Genomic DNA, 16,760 nt, shown 5'->3' with positions numbered 1-16,760 from the left:
ACCGGCCCGGAGGGATAAAAGGAGCCCCCCGACTCCAAACAGAGGAAGGGAGAGGCTCCGACAGGAGCCAACGCCGGCGGCAGCGGAGCCGGCGGTGGCGGAGCCGGCGGTGGCGGGGATGGCGGCAGCAGAGCCGCCGGCAGCGGGGACGGAGGCGGCGGAGCCGGCGGCAGTGGAGCCGGAGGCGGCGGAGCCGGAGGGTCCTGGTAAGAGGAGCACCGACGGAAAGACCCTCTTTGGGCGGCTGCAAGCCGTCTGGCCACTTGGCAGGACCCGCTGGGGTGGAGGTAAGCCCCAACGCGCCCACGTGGCGCGAGCGGCAGGCAGTAGGGGAACACCGACCCCAGTACCGCAGAAGGCAGCGGCACCCGGCCCAAGCCGGGTACCGTAAGGACTCTTATAGGGACCTGCAGGGGGAGGAAGAAACCCCACTGCGGGACTGGTGGACAGACTAAGGGGCCAAAGGTCCTCGCCTGACCGGGGCCGAAGGCCATTGCGGAGTGAGATAACCTCCGCCCCAGAGAAGCGGGCGCAGACGTTTGTGTTGGCATTATATTGCTTTGTTCCTTTTGGCCCTGTTACCTACCACAGGGACTAGCACCCTGTAGGTAGCCACCCAGAGGGCGGCTATAACTGGAGGACTGGGTGAGGGTGTAGGGGAGGAGGAGCCCTCAGGACCCCTGGACTCTAGAGCCGAGGGACCGCGTCCGGACTGCCTGCTTCCCCAGAGGGGTGAACCCCCAAATTCTATCAAGTCATGGCAGGAGAGATTGGCGGAGGTGCGGTACGGACGGCAGATCCCCCCCTCTTCTCCAGGGGCCATCCAGGGGATACGGGCGACCGACCCAAGGTAGTCCACCCCATCCCCCACATATATACAGAACATTTATCAATTTGTTATAAATTTCCCATGTATAGAATTTAACTATTGGAGATTTGCCTTGCATTTGTCCCTCTCCCACTGCCACAGCAGAGAAAATAAGTCTGGGAGGCCAGGTAACCCCTTTGCTCTCTGCTTTCCCCCAACTTTTACCTCTGGCTACCAATTCTTGCTCCCCTTACTGTCAGACCCTGCTCTCCCTGAGCACATGGAACTGAGAAACAGATTTGAAAACAATAACCTTGAAATTAAACATGGCTATAGTAATTTGCATATAGCTCCTAGGCACTTAGCTCATCCAAAATTGATGCATGCTTTCTTCTTTTTTTAAAACTGTTGCAAGTTTTAGCAGAGGTACTCCATAAATACACTTTTCAGCACATTTCATAGACATTAGGGCTAGTAGGGACCTTGGAAGATCTTCGAGTCCAGCCCCCTGCCCCAGGGCCAGGAAGTCAGCTGGAGTCATAGGATCTCAGCAAAATAAACATCCAAATGTCTCTTGAAGGCATTCAAAGTAGGTGCTTCAACCACCTCCGGCAGTAGTCTATTGCAAACCTTGGGGGCTCGGACAATCAGACAATATAGAAGTTCTTCCTTATGTCCAGTCTGAAACGGACTTGGAGGAGTTTGCGATTGTTCAATCTTGTCATCCCTTGGGGCACTCTGGTCATTTGCCTGATCCTCTTTCCTCCCTTTCTTGAAGATAAGCACCACATTGGCATTCTTTCAATCATCACGCACTCCACCAGAACACCAAGAGTTCACAAAGATCCGTGCCAGGGGATGGGCCATGATGCTTGCCAGCTCCTTGAGTACCCTGAGGTGTAAGCTGTCAGGGTCAGCTGACTTGATGGTGTCCAGCCTCTCAAGGTGTTCCTTCACAAAGTCAGTATTGATGGAGGGTAAGGAATCTCCCTCACCCAGGCCTTCCCGTCCCATAATAGGCATGGGTGTCCCATGGGACTGGTGAAAAACTGAAGCAAAATATCCATTTAGCAAGTTGGCTTCTTCCTGGGCATCAACTGTCAATTGTCTCATCTGGTTTAGCAGGGGTCCAATGTTGCCCTTGCTTTTTCTCCAGCTCCCCACATATCTAAAAAAGGACTTATTGTCCTTGATACTTGTAGCTAGTTGGAGTTCAGCTGCAGCCTTGGCTTTCCTGGTTTGCCCCCTGCAGGACCAGACCAGTGTGCAATATTCCTTCTTAGAGTTGGATCCCGTCCTCCATCCTTTGTAGGTCTTTCTTTTCAGACGCAGGAGTTCCTTGCAGAGCCAAGGGGTCTGCTGTGCCCTTTTGCTGCTTTTCCTCTGAGATGGGATAGACTGTGCTTGTGCATTCAGGATCACTTCCTTGAGGAGCAACCACTCTTCCTCAACTCCCCTCCCTTTGGGTCATGGTCCCTTAGGGCCTCACTGACAAGCTTCCTGAGCTTGTCAAAGTCAGTTTTCCTGAAGTTGAGGACTTCTGTATTGCTGACTGACTTGCTAGCTTTATGAAGGATGGTGAAGGTGATCAGCTCATGGTCACAGTCACCCAGCTTCCTTTCGATCATTAGGTCAATGATAAGGTCATTCCCCATTGCTAGTACCAGGTTGAGCAGCACTTTGCCTCTCATTGGCCCATAGACTTCTTGTGTCAGATAGAGCTCATCCATGCACACAAGAAAGCTTTGCAACCATTCGGATTTGACTGAGCACTCTTCCCATGAGATGTCCAGGTAGTTGAAGTCTCCCATGACAACCATGGACCAGGAACATGCAGCCTCGGCCAATTCCCTGGCGACCTCCTGGTCAAGCTCTTGATCCTGGGTTGGAGGTCTGTAGTAGACTCCTACCATTGTGTTTCCTGTGCTGTGTTCCCCATTGATTTTAACCCAAAGGGTCTCTAGTTGTCCACCCTGGACGCCAATGTTGGCTTGCAGGGGTGCGTAGCCTTCCTTGACATAGAGAGCTATACTCCCGCTCCTTTTATCCACTTGATCTCTCCTGTACAAGGTATAGCCATCTGTACCTGTGGCCCAGTCATGGGTGGAGCCCCACCAGGTCTCCAGTAATGACATCATGACATCATAATTATTTGTGTAGAGAAGGAGGACAAGTTCCTCCCGTTTGTCCCCCCAAGCTCCTCGTATTTGTGTACAGGCAGGCAAGTGTCCCTATGGGGGCCCTTGCCTTGCCCACAGATCATTCCAGGGCTGGGGTAGAGGTTGGATCCTTAGAGTGCCTTGGCCTGCTGGCTTTGCAAGGTTGCTTAGCAGACCAGCAGTGGTGGAAGCCTTCCTGATGACACTAGCGCCGCAGTCTTTGGCTCACTACCTTGATCCTCCTCTCCCTCCTCAGCCCGTAGCCCGAGACTGGGAGGATTAAAGAGAACACCACCTGCCAAATAAATAGATATTTGGCATCTATTTATGTACTACAAATGATGCATATTAGTTGATGCCCTGGCTCATGATTTACCACAAAGTTCACTGGATTGGGCCCTACCAGAGTCAACAGCATTTCAAGCCACAGTAACCGCACAGCTCCGCAGTACCCAATGTGTGCGTGCACTCCAGATACACAAAGGTCCATGTGCTAATTAATAAGCTTTTCACTAAAACTGGGTTTTCTTGTCATGAGTCCTGGGATCCTCTAAGATTTTATATCCAGATGAGGCACAGGGCAACCTGGTCCAGCCCCAACACATGGAGGGCAGGGTCACACTAATCACATGTGCCAGGCTGAGGAAGGGGGCAGCAGAGGGCTTCTGGGTGAAACATTTGGGGTCCCATGTCATGCTAATTGCCAGCTATATAAGGCTGGTAAAGAAACATTGGAAATCGGAAAGAAAGGTGCAGCGCAGCTGTTGGAGTAAAGAGGAAATAAAAATGTACACAGTATAATGGCGCACCATGACTTGAAAGAGTTGGTGGTGAGGGGGATTTGCTTAATAAGCGCTATCACAGGTTTTATTTAGATGGGCTACACTAACCCATCTTTCTGGTAGTGGGTTACCATCAACATGTTTGCTCAATATGGGCCATGTGTTCTATAGTCATGCTCAGTCTTGGCTTCATTCAATCAATTCCATAGTTGTTTTCCATTGCTGAGCTCATGCTGCTTTTGGCAACAGTTTAATTATAGACAATGTATTCAGTGCATAATAACATGAGAAACTTTTTCCCCCATGCTAATAGGGGGAAAATCATCTTGTATTTGAGTAAATATGGTAGTAAAACCAACAAATTACAACAGGTTTTTTTTCAGAACAATGTTTAAAAACTAGAACTTTGATTCAGAGAAAAAGACAAAGGTGAACAAAACAGGCAGACAAGAGGAAGCATGACGCAATATTGCATGGGGACATGATTATGGGAGAAAAAAACACTTGTCTACAAATAAAATTAAGAAAAAAAATGGACTATTACCAATAGGAAATGGTAAGAACTACCTTATACTGAAGACTGCCTTGAACTTACTGATTTTCTTGAAATCTAGGATCAATAATGTGTCTAAAAAATAGAAAAAGAAAAACCAAAGCCAGCCACTGATCCTATTGCAGATAAAAGAATTCAGACAAATGCAAAAGAGATACAGTTAAAACTATGGTTAAATCAGAGAGAATCTTTGAGCCTACAGACCAAAGACAGGAATAGCAACTGGTAAAGAGGCCTAGAAAAGGTGATCCTGATAAAAAGAGCACTTACAGTTGGATATTCAAAAGCACCAGGTGCTAGCACACGCTCTTCTACTGAAGCCTGATGCCACAGCAGCCTCTTGTGTGTTTTGAATTTATGATTTCACTATTAAATGACTCTAATATGGAGTCAAAGGCTCCTGTTATTTTAAGAGAATGCAGCAGGCTAAGTTGGTTGTGTAGGACTGCACTAGCAGGAACTCAGGCTCGGCCTTAATTAAAAGGGGAAACTCCTGTGTGGGTTTGGGGAGCTACCTGAAAGGATGAGGAGCAGGGCTTCAAGGAATATAAACCCAGGGCCTGAGCCAGAGTGGCCAGTCTGCCCCTGCAGGCAGCAGGAAAAGGAGCTCCTGATCAGCATCACTGCAGAAAGGGACTGACTGGCACCCAAAGTATCCCCAAGAGATGCAGGTTAGAGCTAAAGGGGACTTACAGCCTGTGAGGAAGTTACTGACCCAACGAGGGAAAGTTTTGTTTTTTCATTACACAGCTTACGGGTTTGCACTTATGTTCTGATTAAGAACTGGTGGGTCAAGTAGTGTCTTTGGGGTGGGGGGAGGGAAAGAAGAGCACACAGCAATCCCTGAGAGGTACTCCAGAGTTTTAGCCCTATGAGAGGCAGGGTCCAGCCAAGTGGACCAGATCCTGAGCCCCAACAGGGGAAAAGGAACAGGCTCCAGCCACGAGGGCCAGGCCCTGAGCCCCAGGCAGAGTGAGATGGGCCAAGGCCCAAATAAGGATGAGACTCAGAAGCCAGCCAGAGGAAGTGAGTCTAGGTTTGCAGTCTACAGTAAGAGCAACCAGTGGACTAAAGCCAAGAGGGCTGAAGCCTGTCCAAGCTAGTGCATGGATCTCTTCTCCAAAGCAGGGGCATGGCTGCAGGGGAAGAAGTAAGCAGACCCCCATGAAGAAAGTCCTCTGAGGGACAGGCCCGGACTTATCAGCTGGCATAACCAGCTGCCACTTTTAAGGAGGATCAAAGACATGGCAGGCGAGAAAGGTAACACCAGAGAGCAGCGGTGGTAGGGCTGATCTTCATCCTGATGTTGTTCTCTGGTAAGATGTCAGGCAGGAAAGGGCTTAGGCCATATAGCACCTCTCTCTGACAGTATCAGAAACTTAGCCTCCACCTTAACTACTTAGAACTTTGAACCACTCTAGAGTTTGCAAATCTTATGTGTTTAAAATACTATGCCTGCCTTACTCTTCCCTTAAAAAGAAAAGCCTTTATAAAGGGCACCTATACCATAAATTAAAAAAGAAGACACTGACACATTTATTTCTGATCTCTATTTGTTCTTCACCAAAAGAAAAAGAAATATTATTTTAAAGACCCACTAAATTGGTTTCCTTCAACTTAACAAAGCTAGAAAAAAAATTATTAATAAATTATTGACACAAAGCTTAATTATAAAATGAACAAAAATAAGTGAGTAGTTCTGAGTTTTGCGCATAAGTCCCCAAGGTTGCATAGTTCAGAATGAGTGCCAACTTTTTAAGTAATATATCCATAAAAGGATTTATATCACTACTATATAAATAAAATAAAATAAAATATACAGTAATGGAGCCTCAACATTTCTGAAATCTGTAGGTTTTAAATATTACTAAAATACAACTCTGTTGGAATATAAAACACAGTTTCAAAGGAAAGTTCAATAGAAAAGTTGTACTGTGCAGGGGAGGCATTTGGGAGTGTGGTCACTGACACCCTATAGTAGTGAAATCTCAACAAAGCACAGAAAGGGGAAGGTATGTGTACTGGGTAAAACTTTGTACCAGCAAGCAACTGAAACAGGAATAACTGATATCACCTGCTGTGCACTACTTCATTAGGTAACTCGGCAAACAGGCATTCATATGGCAGCTTTTTATGTGTGGTACACAAAGTACAAATGTCCAGTTCATGTGGATGCTGGACCTAGAAAGAGATAGAAAACAAAAGGAACCCAAATACCCAGTGGGATGGAAGCCAATCACAACTGCAATACAGTATTTGTTCATCAGGGGTAGCATCCCTCAATCTAAGAAGCAAAAAGGCCTAGGTATGACACAAAAACTCTCTAAATGCGGGAGTGGACCTGGAAAGGCAAAGACAGTGAAGTCATATTATCTCCAGGGTGATTAAAGTAATCCCTCGTTAGATTTATAAAAAAGAGTTTTTCAAAGAACAAGTCTAAGGGCCTGAATATACAACACACCCACATGACTGGAATTTATATCACTCTGAATGCTGATATACATTACATTGAAATTAAAAGCCAGTGGAAGAGCAGCTTAGCCTACAGTCTGCTGCCATGGGTGCTATTACAGAACCTTGCAATATCTTGGCAGAAGAGCTGGTGACTGCCTATTTGCAATGAGCAAACCACTACCTCATAGAGTAAGTGGTGAACACATGACACATACAGTATAATCACCCTATTATGGTTTGTTTTACCCCTGGTTTCCTAAACAACTCTATACTAGATTCAGTGAAGTCAGCCCAGGGTTTATGTTGTCCATTTTCTCCTTATTTATACCAGCATAAAGGTCAATTGTGTAGTATGTCCAGGCCCTAAAACTTGTCCCCCCATACAGCAATTTCTGATTGCCATTGTTGAACAGGTTAATCATTAATGCCAAGATTGAACATATGAATTGAATTTATGAGAGAACTCTATAGCAGTCAATTTCCCATTAGTTTTGAGAATTACTGCCCACATTTTCAAGGACTCTAATTGCAGCCACAAAGCAATTATTAGAAACCCTGAAATAAGGGCTGCTAATATCACAGTGCCATGCTTAATGAGCCTTGTTTATACATTTGGATGATTGCTTAAATTAAGAGCACAGTCTTTTCTTTAGTCCCAGAGTATACTGTGGTGGGAACTTAGGGACTTAAAGACTGTCCTGTTACTTTCCTTTGTTGACGCTGGAAAACAATGGTTCCTACAGCACGGCAAGCGAGCCCAGGAGGTCTATATCAGTTAAAGCTGCTGACATTTTCATGCATTGCATTTATTCATAAGGATATAAAAATTAAGTATGTAACTCTAAATACAGCTTTAAGAACTTTTAATTGAACCAACAAAAATGCATGTAGTGTAACTGAGTAACTCTAATCTTTCTGTTATCCATTTGTCCTTACTATTTATTTTTAAAGGGTTTACAGCAAGAAGCATCTTTCTTTCTGCACTATACCCAGCTTACTACTTTTACATCAGAATATTACAGTATTTTCTTGCATACCACATGTCCCAAAATAAGAACCAAATCTTGTTGGGGGAAGGCAGAATGAGGGAGGGAAAAAAGATTTTTCCAGAGTCATGGCTGAATGAGGCCACAGTAAGCCCGGACAGAGTCTATTCTTCAGCGTTATTCACTCGGTCCTTGCAAATTGCACAGCTCAAGCTTTAACCCTGTTACAGCTGCTGCTGAATTGCTCACTGCTCAGCCAAAAGCTACTGCCAATTTGGAAGTGGCTGCAATGGAGTTAAAGCTTGAACTGTGGAGTTTGCAAGGACAGAATGAGAGATTTGAGGAGCAGACTCCATTCCTCTTCCATACTGCTGGGGAAAGGAAAGAGCAGAGTCCCCCAACAGCTGTCATAGCAACTAATGGCTCTATTCCACTGTAAAAGTCAGCTTCCTCACTTAAAACACGCACCCCAATATTGATTAGCTAATTTTTAGGGGTAAAAAAGTGTGTAGTATGCAGTATAGCATATGGCAGTAAAGAACTTATGTGTACAAAAGCACTAGAAATATGCACAAAAATATGAGCAGACATTTATGCACACAAAGAGACAAAATAATAATAATTCCTTCTACTGTATTTATTCAAATATAACAAAGATTTTTCCTTCAGCTAGCATGAGGGAAAAAGCCCCTTGACTTATAATTGCAAACATGGAAATCTTACTAAACATACTGTCTATTATTAAACTACTGCCAAAAGCAGCATGTGCTCAGCAATGGAAATCAACTATGAAGTTGATTAAATATAGCCAAAACTGAGCATGACTATAAAACACATGGATCAAGGCCAGAGCCCACATTTTGGGCAAATGTGCTGATGGGAACCTATCACAAGAATAGGTTAGTGTAGCCCATCTCCATAAAACATATGATAGTACCCATTAAGTGCAGTCTCCATCACCAGAACTCTTTTCCAAGTCACTGTGAGCCCCAATATTACATACAGTTCACCCAGAATCTCTCTGTCACCCCCTCTCACAGCCTGGCATGTATAATTAGTGAGGGCCTCCCTTCCAGGAGGGAAAGCTGCACAAGATTTCCCTGCACCTCATCTGAATATAAATTTTTAGAGCATCCCAGGACTTGTGACAAGAACACCTGGTTACACCATGAGTGGACCCTAATTATCACATGGATCCTTTTGTGGGGGTAGGGGCAGTATCTGGAGTGTACACACATACTGAGCAGTGCTGAGCTATGTGGTCACTGTAGCTTGAAACACTGTTAACTCAGTTGGGGGCCAGCTGAATGACCTATGTGGCAAATCATGAGCCTTTGGACTAATATCACACATAGTTTGTACTATATGCAAGTAGATGCCTGGCTAGAACTCATGAAACCTCATTCTCCGGTTCACTACTGGCCTGCCGCTGGTGATCTAAGGCAAATCACTTCTTTCCTATGTGCTCCTGTTTCCCTCTTTAGAAAATCAGGATAATGGTTTTCAACTTTTTTGCTCGGTGTTATGAGATCTTGTTGTGAAATGTGCCATATAAGTAACGGTATTTACTCAAATATAAAACATAACCCCTCCTCAATAATTAGATTCTATATATGAAAAATGTATAAATGTGTTATAATTATTGGAGGGTTGTCTAGAATTTGTTCCCCATCCACTACTACAGCAGGGAAAATAAGTCTGCAGGGGTCATCTGCCCCCACAACTTCTTCCCCTGCCCCTTTACCCACCTTACTTTCAGACCCTGAGCACATGGAAGTGAGGGACAAATCTGAAAACACTGACTTTGAAATAAATATGGATATAATAATTTAGTTCATCCAGAACTTATGCATTTTACCTTTTTTTTTTTTTAAATGGCTGCAAATTTAAACACAGGTATTCTGTAAACACTCTTCTAGGAAACTCCTTTGTACCTACCTATACAAACTATGCATGACACTAGTCCAAAGCCAAAAGGCTCATGATTTACCAGATAATTGGGCTGGGCCACAGCCGGATTAATAGTGTTTCAAACCATGATGAACATATAGTTCAGCACTGCTCAGTATGTGTGTGCACTTCAGATACCCCCCATAAAGATCCATGTGCAAATCTGCCCACCAGTCATGACTGGAACTGGGTGTTTTTGTCACAAGTCCTATGATCCTCCAAAAATGTATATCCAGACAAGGTGCAGAGGAACCTTGTCCGGCTCCACCTCATGGAAGTGGACCCCACATCATGAGGGTGGGGCCACACTAATCATACAAGACAGGTTGAGAGAGAAGGCAACAGAAAGATGCTCAGTGAACTGTTGGGACCCCATAATGTTTGCCAGACATCTAAGGCTGGTGAAGAAACAGGAATCATTGGAAACAGGAAAGAAAGGCTCAGGTCAGCTGTGAGAGTGAAGATCAAGTCGAAATGTATTCAGTGCAGTGGTTCACCATGACTTGAAAGTCAGCACTGAGGGGGACTGAGTACAATGGGCATTAATGGGCTGGCTGCACTAACCTAGCTTTGTGGTAGGTTCCCATCAGTATGCCTGCCTAACATGGGCCATGTGTTTTATAGTCAAGCTCAACTTTGGTTGCACTTAATCAGTTTTATAGTTGGTTTCTATTAACTGCTTTTGGTAGCAGTTTAATGATCACCCATGTATTTAATGAGGTTTCCTTGCATGCAAATGTAAAACATGGGGCTTTTATCCCCATACTGATTGGGGGAAAACACCTCATTTTATATTCAAGTAAATACAGTATTTGAAAGCATAGGCTAGGCAATGTACCTTTTATATCCAAGTTTAAGCAATGCTATTTTCCGTAGGAAAAAATAAATTCAGTAACACATCTAGCCTTATTACCAGGGATCCGCGTTTTCCATTTCCCACAGAGGAACAGAGAAAACCATGGATTCCCTGTTTTTAATCAGAGAAAATGCAGATTTCCCTTTTTATCAGAGAAATCTGCAGATTCTCTGCTTTAGCAGAGCTCTTGCAGGCTGGAACAAGCCTGCAAGAGCTGATAGCAGAAAGGGCAGGAAATTCCCAGCCCTGCTTGGAACGGAAGAGAGAGAGGGAAGGGTGGTGCCTGAGCCTCTAAGTCAGCCAAGGCTGGGCTCAGGCTCAGACTTGCCCTTCGCCCCTGGATCCTAGAGGTAAGTGGGGCTCGGGGGCTGTGGGGCAGTGCTGGGGAAAGTGGCTGAGGGAGTGGGGGGTGCTGCCGGCCCCAGGTGGCACACCGTAACCAGGTGCAGGGCCGGGGGGTTGAGTGCAGGGAGGGGGAGGGAGAGGGGAAGGCTTGCAAGCGGCGGGCTTGAAAGCTGCACAGCTAGCCAGCTCTGCAGTGGTGGTAAGGGATGCTGGCTGTGGGGGTAAGCGGGGCTCGCACAAGGCGGCTGCTGCTGCTTACCTGTGGGGCCATGCCAACAGAGATGGCCACTACATACAAAACCCCCCCGTGCCGCCACGGAGCCATGCCCAGAGCTGCGCGGGTAGCCGCAAGGCGGCAGCGGCAGTCTGGTGGTGGCCGGGCAGCACACAGCCATCCCCACCACCATCCTGTGCAGTGCGGCAGCCATGGCTGCCACCACACTGCTGCTGCCACTATACAGCCAGCCGCACAGCTCTGAGCATGGCTCTGCGGCAGCAGCGGTGGCATGGATAGGTTTAGTATGCAGTGGCAGTCACTGCTGGTACACAGCGGCTGCTGCCGCTTACCTGTGGGACTGTGCCAGCAGTGACAGCCACCTTGTATGAGCCTCCCCTCCCCCCATCCACTGTCCCTCGCTCCCAGTGCAGAGCAGGCCACAGAGCTGTGCAGCCGGCCGCATGTGAGCATCCCCTTCCCCCTCTCCTGGGCAGCCAGCCAGGCAGCATGCATGCCCCACATCGCTTGCTGCAAAGCCCCCCACAGAGGGGCACCTCTGCCCTCACCCCCCAGCCCTGCACCTGGATGTGGTGTGCCACCTGGGGCCAGCAGCACCCCCTGCTCCCTCAGCCCCCAGCCCCCTTCCCCAGACCCTCAAGCCCCACTTACCTCTAGGATCTAGGGGAGAAGGGCATGGCTCTGCAGTGGCAGCGCTTACCCACAAAGCCCCCCCACCCCACAGCCAGAAAGCAGCCGCCACCACCGCACAACGCCACAGAGCCATGTAGCTGGCTGTGGGGCATAAGCAGTGGTGCAGCAGTGGCCACTGTATGCAAGCTCCCCTTTCCACCCCCCAGCCACCACACTGCCTCTGCCACGCCCTGTGACACTTGCCCACAAAGCCATGTGGGTGGCCGTGGGATGGTAGAGCAGGGTGCAGTGGCAGAGGTGTAGTGGTGGCTTCCATTTGCAAACCTCCTGTCAGGCCAGCTGGCACATGTGTGGCCAGTAGAGTGTCAACCCTGCCCTCAGCCCCTGGCCCTGCTCCTGGGAGTGGGCACAGGGGTATGCTCCCCCACTTCTTGATCTACCTCCCCAGCACCTTCCCTTCCCCCCTGCCCTGCCCCACCCCTTCCCCCCACACACACTTACCTGCTGGGGTGGGGGTCAGAGTCTGTGTGTGCCTCTGTGTCTGCATGTCTGTGCCTGGGTGTCTGTGTCTGAGGGGCTGTTGTGAGGGGCATCAGGAGAATTGTTGAGGCTGTGGGGAGGAGTGTGGGGCACCAGCAACTCTCTGGGGGCCTTTGGTTTTTATCATAGACTTTGGGTTTTTAATCAGAGAATTTGCAATTTTTAATCAGAGAAAACAAGGATCCCTGCTTATTACACATCAGGGTGGAGTGAACAAAAGCTAACCATAACACCATAAAGGGCTAGAAAGATGCTTTTGTTTAACAGTTTCAACAACTAAGTGAAATAAGTCTCACGTATAATACATAAAAATAATTTTCTAAAAGAGATCATGAGTTATGTTAAGACTGCAAGTAACAAAGGTATCAGTTAGCAATTAAAAATATGTGCTTCATGCTTGTGTATGGAAGGTCTACTATAGAGTTAAACTTGCCAAAAAATTATGGAAGAAAGAATGGAAGAAACTTGATACAGCAAAGAATACTCCCAAAGTTCACATAATAAATATTATAAAATGTGGGCTCTGCGCTTGATCCAATATCTATTAGTTAATGGGAGTCTTTCCCCTGACTTCCTGCTTTGGTTCAGGTCCTCAGTGTCATCATCCCACTTACACCAGTAAAAATACAACTACAACTGTGTTAATTAGTTTTTCAGAAAAGTGGATCCCATACCAGACAGTGATGCAGCAGATTGAGCTGAACAGAAAGAACAACTACATACCTGCAAGGGGTGTATACAAAGATCCTGAAGTCACTAAAGAATAGCATGATAATCATTAAAATAAGAGCTTGTAATGAAAAATACTTCTTTGAAAACTAATGAATTTCATACTTCTCTTCCTGATGGTGGTCCTCTTGGTCACTAAGTTCATCATCATCTACCAGGTGTCCAAAGGGTTCGGAAGAAATTGATACCATGTTAGACAATATGACTCTGCTATCACTGCTGCCAGTAAGGACTAACTGATCATGAGAATGATTGTAGCGGACATTCCATACCCTAAAATAAAAAATAATATTACAAGAGGCTTCTGTATACAGGCAGTAAATATGTATGCTGAACTATTACTCAAATTACTTTGAGTTGAAGTTACATTGAAATGATTTTCATGCTAAATATGGAAAAAATTCCTTGAGTGTTATCAAATTTGTTAATTATAGGTAGAATAGATACCCTCCATTCTACAGATTATTTTTTGCTATTTTATTTAGGTTATGATGTTCCCAATTTTTTGATTTGCTAAGGGCATACCTTTTACATTCAACAAGTATGTATGGGGATGGGGGAATAGAGGGAAATGTGGAGGGGAGGAAGACTCAACTCTGAAATAATTCCTCCAGAATAAATGTTTGCTTATCCTTTTGTGTGTCAAGAATACTATAACATTTCTAAATATTAAACAAAATCCCCAAAGCAACATGTGAATTAAAAATAACCTGTTAGTTTAAAGAAAACTTCTCAACATTATCACAGTGAAAAGTTAAAATAGATCCTAAAAACAAAAGGAAGATTAGGTTTCTCCCCAGTTTTTACATTCCATATATCAAGTTAATGCCAAATGTTTTATGATCTTTCTTGTATTCTATTATTTTTGTTTTAATCTTCTCAAAAAATGAAAATGTTGCTTCTATTAATTCTCATATTCACACCATTGTCAACCTGGCTTCAGGGTCCAGATTAATTTTGCAAGAGATTCTTCAAGCTGTATCCCACAAAATATGAATGGCTTGGCTTTTCCAATTTATAGAAGGGTGCTTTCAAAGTGGACTGATTAATCCCTTCAAAAAACCTATAGATCAGATTTCACTTTGCTTCCATCCTTTCTGAAGGGGCACTGGGCCAGATCAAAGTAAAGTAGCTTGGAAAGTCCTGGTTCAGGTCAAGAAAGAACATTCCCTCAGAAGGCAAAATGACCAAAAATGACCTCTACCCTTTTGCATGTAGAAGCTTAAAGGATGAGGAGTATGGTGGGTGGGGGCAGCAACACGTAACTGCTATACAACATTGCTATGGAAAGAACAGGGAGGATGTGTAACCTGAAGGCTGTTTATGCTAGGAGCTGCAATACAACCCAGAATTAGAAAGGTGCAAAGGTGAACCCTCCTCCTCTGTTCTGAAGTTCTGTGCAGTGCACTGTCTCCCATCTTTGAGATGTCATTGTCAATAATATCTTGCTAGGAACTAGATTAACATTCCCCCACTCTTAATTTACAAGACACACAAATAACATCCACATGTTAAATCCCACTCCTCCATGCAGAAAAAATATTATTCACAACAGCATAAACATAGCTAGCTTGCATTGTTTCTAAACAGTAAAATAATTAGCTGAATAAATTACATAAACCATCCACCCACAAAATATCATGCAGATAATTCACCCTACCAGTGGGAATGCTCCTCTAGTGTCTTCACTGGCTCATTGATGTTCCTAGTGTCCCAGAATTTCACCTTGCAGTCATCGCCACAACTAGCCAGGTAGTACTGTTTATTGGGATTAAAATCTAGGTCCCGTACCAGCTGTCCATGTGCATTTTCTATGCAATATATCTGTCTGCAAAACACATATTAAAAATTAAGTGGACTATAAAAGCTAACTGCACTCTGCTGACAAAAATCTGTTTCCCTAGTAACCTATTTAATCCCTTTAGTACCAATAGACTTAGAGTTTCCATTGCATAGTGGCGAAACCAAAGCTGGTAACAGTAGTGACATATAGTTTCCCTAACTTGTTCCAAAGCTTTGCTCTTCACTTGTTTGTATTAGCATCATCTGGGGCTAAAAGCAGGCATTAGAACCGAGATATTTCTAGACCAACTCTCTATCAACCAATTTCCTATGTGCAGCAATTTTTACTAATAAACCATGCTATTTTCTGATTAAGATCCCTTCACTCCAAAGTAGTTATGTTAATCACCTGTGTAGGATATTACTTTTTCCTGCATGGAAATTTTACCTAATTTGCAGTGCAAGGGAGGTAGCTTTTTGTTTTGTTTCTTTAACCTCCTGTTTCCTTATTGTTAATGCATTTTCCTGAGCTTTGGCATTTATAGTTCGTTTAAAAAATGGTGCTTTCAACTATTCAGCACTGCTTGTACACAGCCATCTGAATGACTTCTGAATGTGTGCGGTACCAGACTCTCTCATTCCTTATTTGAAGCATGCATGCCACATCACTCTGATCTAGCAAGTGTCTACAGAAACCTCATTTCCTATATTCCCAGGTTACTTAACCCCCTTCCTCAGCTCTGCCATGTAGCTCTACCGGTTCCCTTGCCCATTTTTGACTGACATCAAACAAAATCTTTTCTCTAGATCATGTGCTCATAAACCCCTCTGTCAGACTTGGCCAGGAATTTATTTGATGAAAAATTTTTTCATTAGAAAATGCCAAATTTGCCAAAACCAACTTTTGGCTTCTCTGGTTTTAACATAGAGTCTAAAAGTGAATGAGTGCACTGTGACCAGTGCGGTCCCACAAGGCTCTGTCTTAGGGCCTATACTGTTTAACATCTTCATCAATGATGTGGACATTGGTGTCAGAAGCGGACTGGCCAAGTTCGCTGATGACACCAAACTCTGGGGTAAAGCATCCGCACCTGAGGACAGGACGGTGATCTAGGCAGATCTGGACAGACTCATGAAATGGGCAAATGAGAACCTGATGGTGTTCAACACTGAAAAATGCAAGGTTCTCCACCTTGGGAAGAAAAACCTGCACCATGCTTATAGGCTCTGTAGTGCTATGCTGGTTAACACTACAGATGAAAGGGACTTGGGGGTCATGGTTGACCACAAGATGAACATGAGCCTTCAGTGTGATGCTGTGGCTAGTAAACTGAGCAAAACGCTGGCTTGCATCCATAGATGCTTCTCAGACAGATCCCAGGACATCATTCTCCCATTGTACTCGGCCTTGTTGAGGCCGTAGCCAGAGTGCTGCGTCCGGTTTTGGGCTCCGTAATTCAAAAAGGATAGGATGTGGAGAAGCTTGAGAGGGTGTAGAGAGAGCCATGTGCTTGATCAGAGGTCAGGAAAACAGACCTTATGATGAGAGGCTGAGAGCAATGGGGCTATTCAGCCTGGAAAAGCGCAGGCTTGGGGGTGATCTGGTGGCCACCTATAAGCTTATCGGGGTGCCCATCAGGATCTGGGGGAATGACTGTTCACCAGAGTCCCCCAAGGGATGACAAGATTGAATGGTCACAAACTCCACTGTGACTGGTTCAGGCTGGACATAAGAAAGAACTTCTTCACTGTCTTAGCCTGCAAGGTTTGGAACAGACTGCCACCTGAGATAGTTCAAGCACCCACTTTGAACACCTTCAAAACGCATTTGGATGCTTATCTTGCTGGGAGCCTATGATCCCTGCTGACTTCTTGCCCCTGGGGTGGGGGGGCTGGACTCAATGATCCTTCAGAGTCCCTTTGAGCCCAAATGTCTATGAAATCTATG

At 45.3% G+C, this 16,760-nt stretch overlaps 1 protein-coding gene across 4 annotated transcripts in view; it reads right to left on the bottom strand.

Moving 5' to 3' along the window:
• The window catches only part of EIPR1 (EARP complex and GARP complex interacting protein 1), a 192,254-nt gene that overhangs the window by 17,952 nt on the left and 157,542 nt on the right, over window positions 1-16,760 (bottom strand). For all 4 annotated transcript variants that reach the window (XM_090032739.1, XM_090032769.1, XM_090032759.1 and 1 more), the window contains exons 7-8: window positions 14,691-14,858; window positions 13,136-13,303 (exon numbers count right to left, since the gene is read on the bottom strand). In XM_090032739.1, the coding sequence (XP_089888865.1) occupies window positions 13,136-13,303; window positions 14,691-14,858 (336 nt within the window). The remainder of the gene's footprint in view (window positions 1-13,135; window positions 13,304-14,690; window positions 14,859-16,760) is intronic.

This window comes from Crocodylus siamensis, chromosome 1 (assembly GCF_052110815.1).
Source record: "Crocodylus siamensis isolate JL-2025a chromosome 1, ASM5211081v1, whole genome shotgun sequence".
Taxonomy (NCBI): domain Eukaryota; kingdom Metazoa; phylum Chordata; order Crocodylia; family Crocodylidae; genus Crocodylus; species Crocodylus siamensis.
The sequence above is the reverse complement of the archived record's forward strand: the minus strand, read 5'-3'. Positions and strand labels throughout refer to the sequence as shown.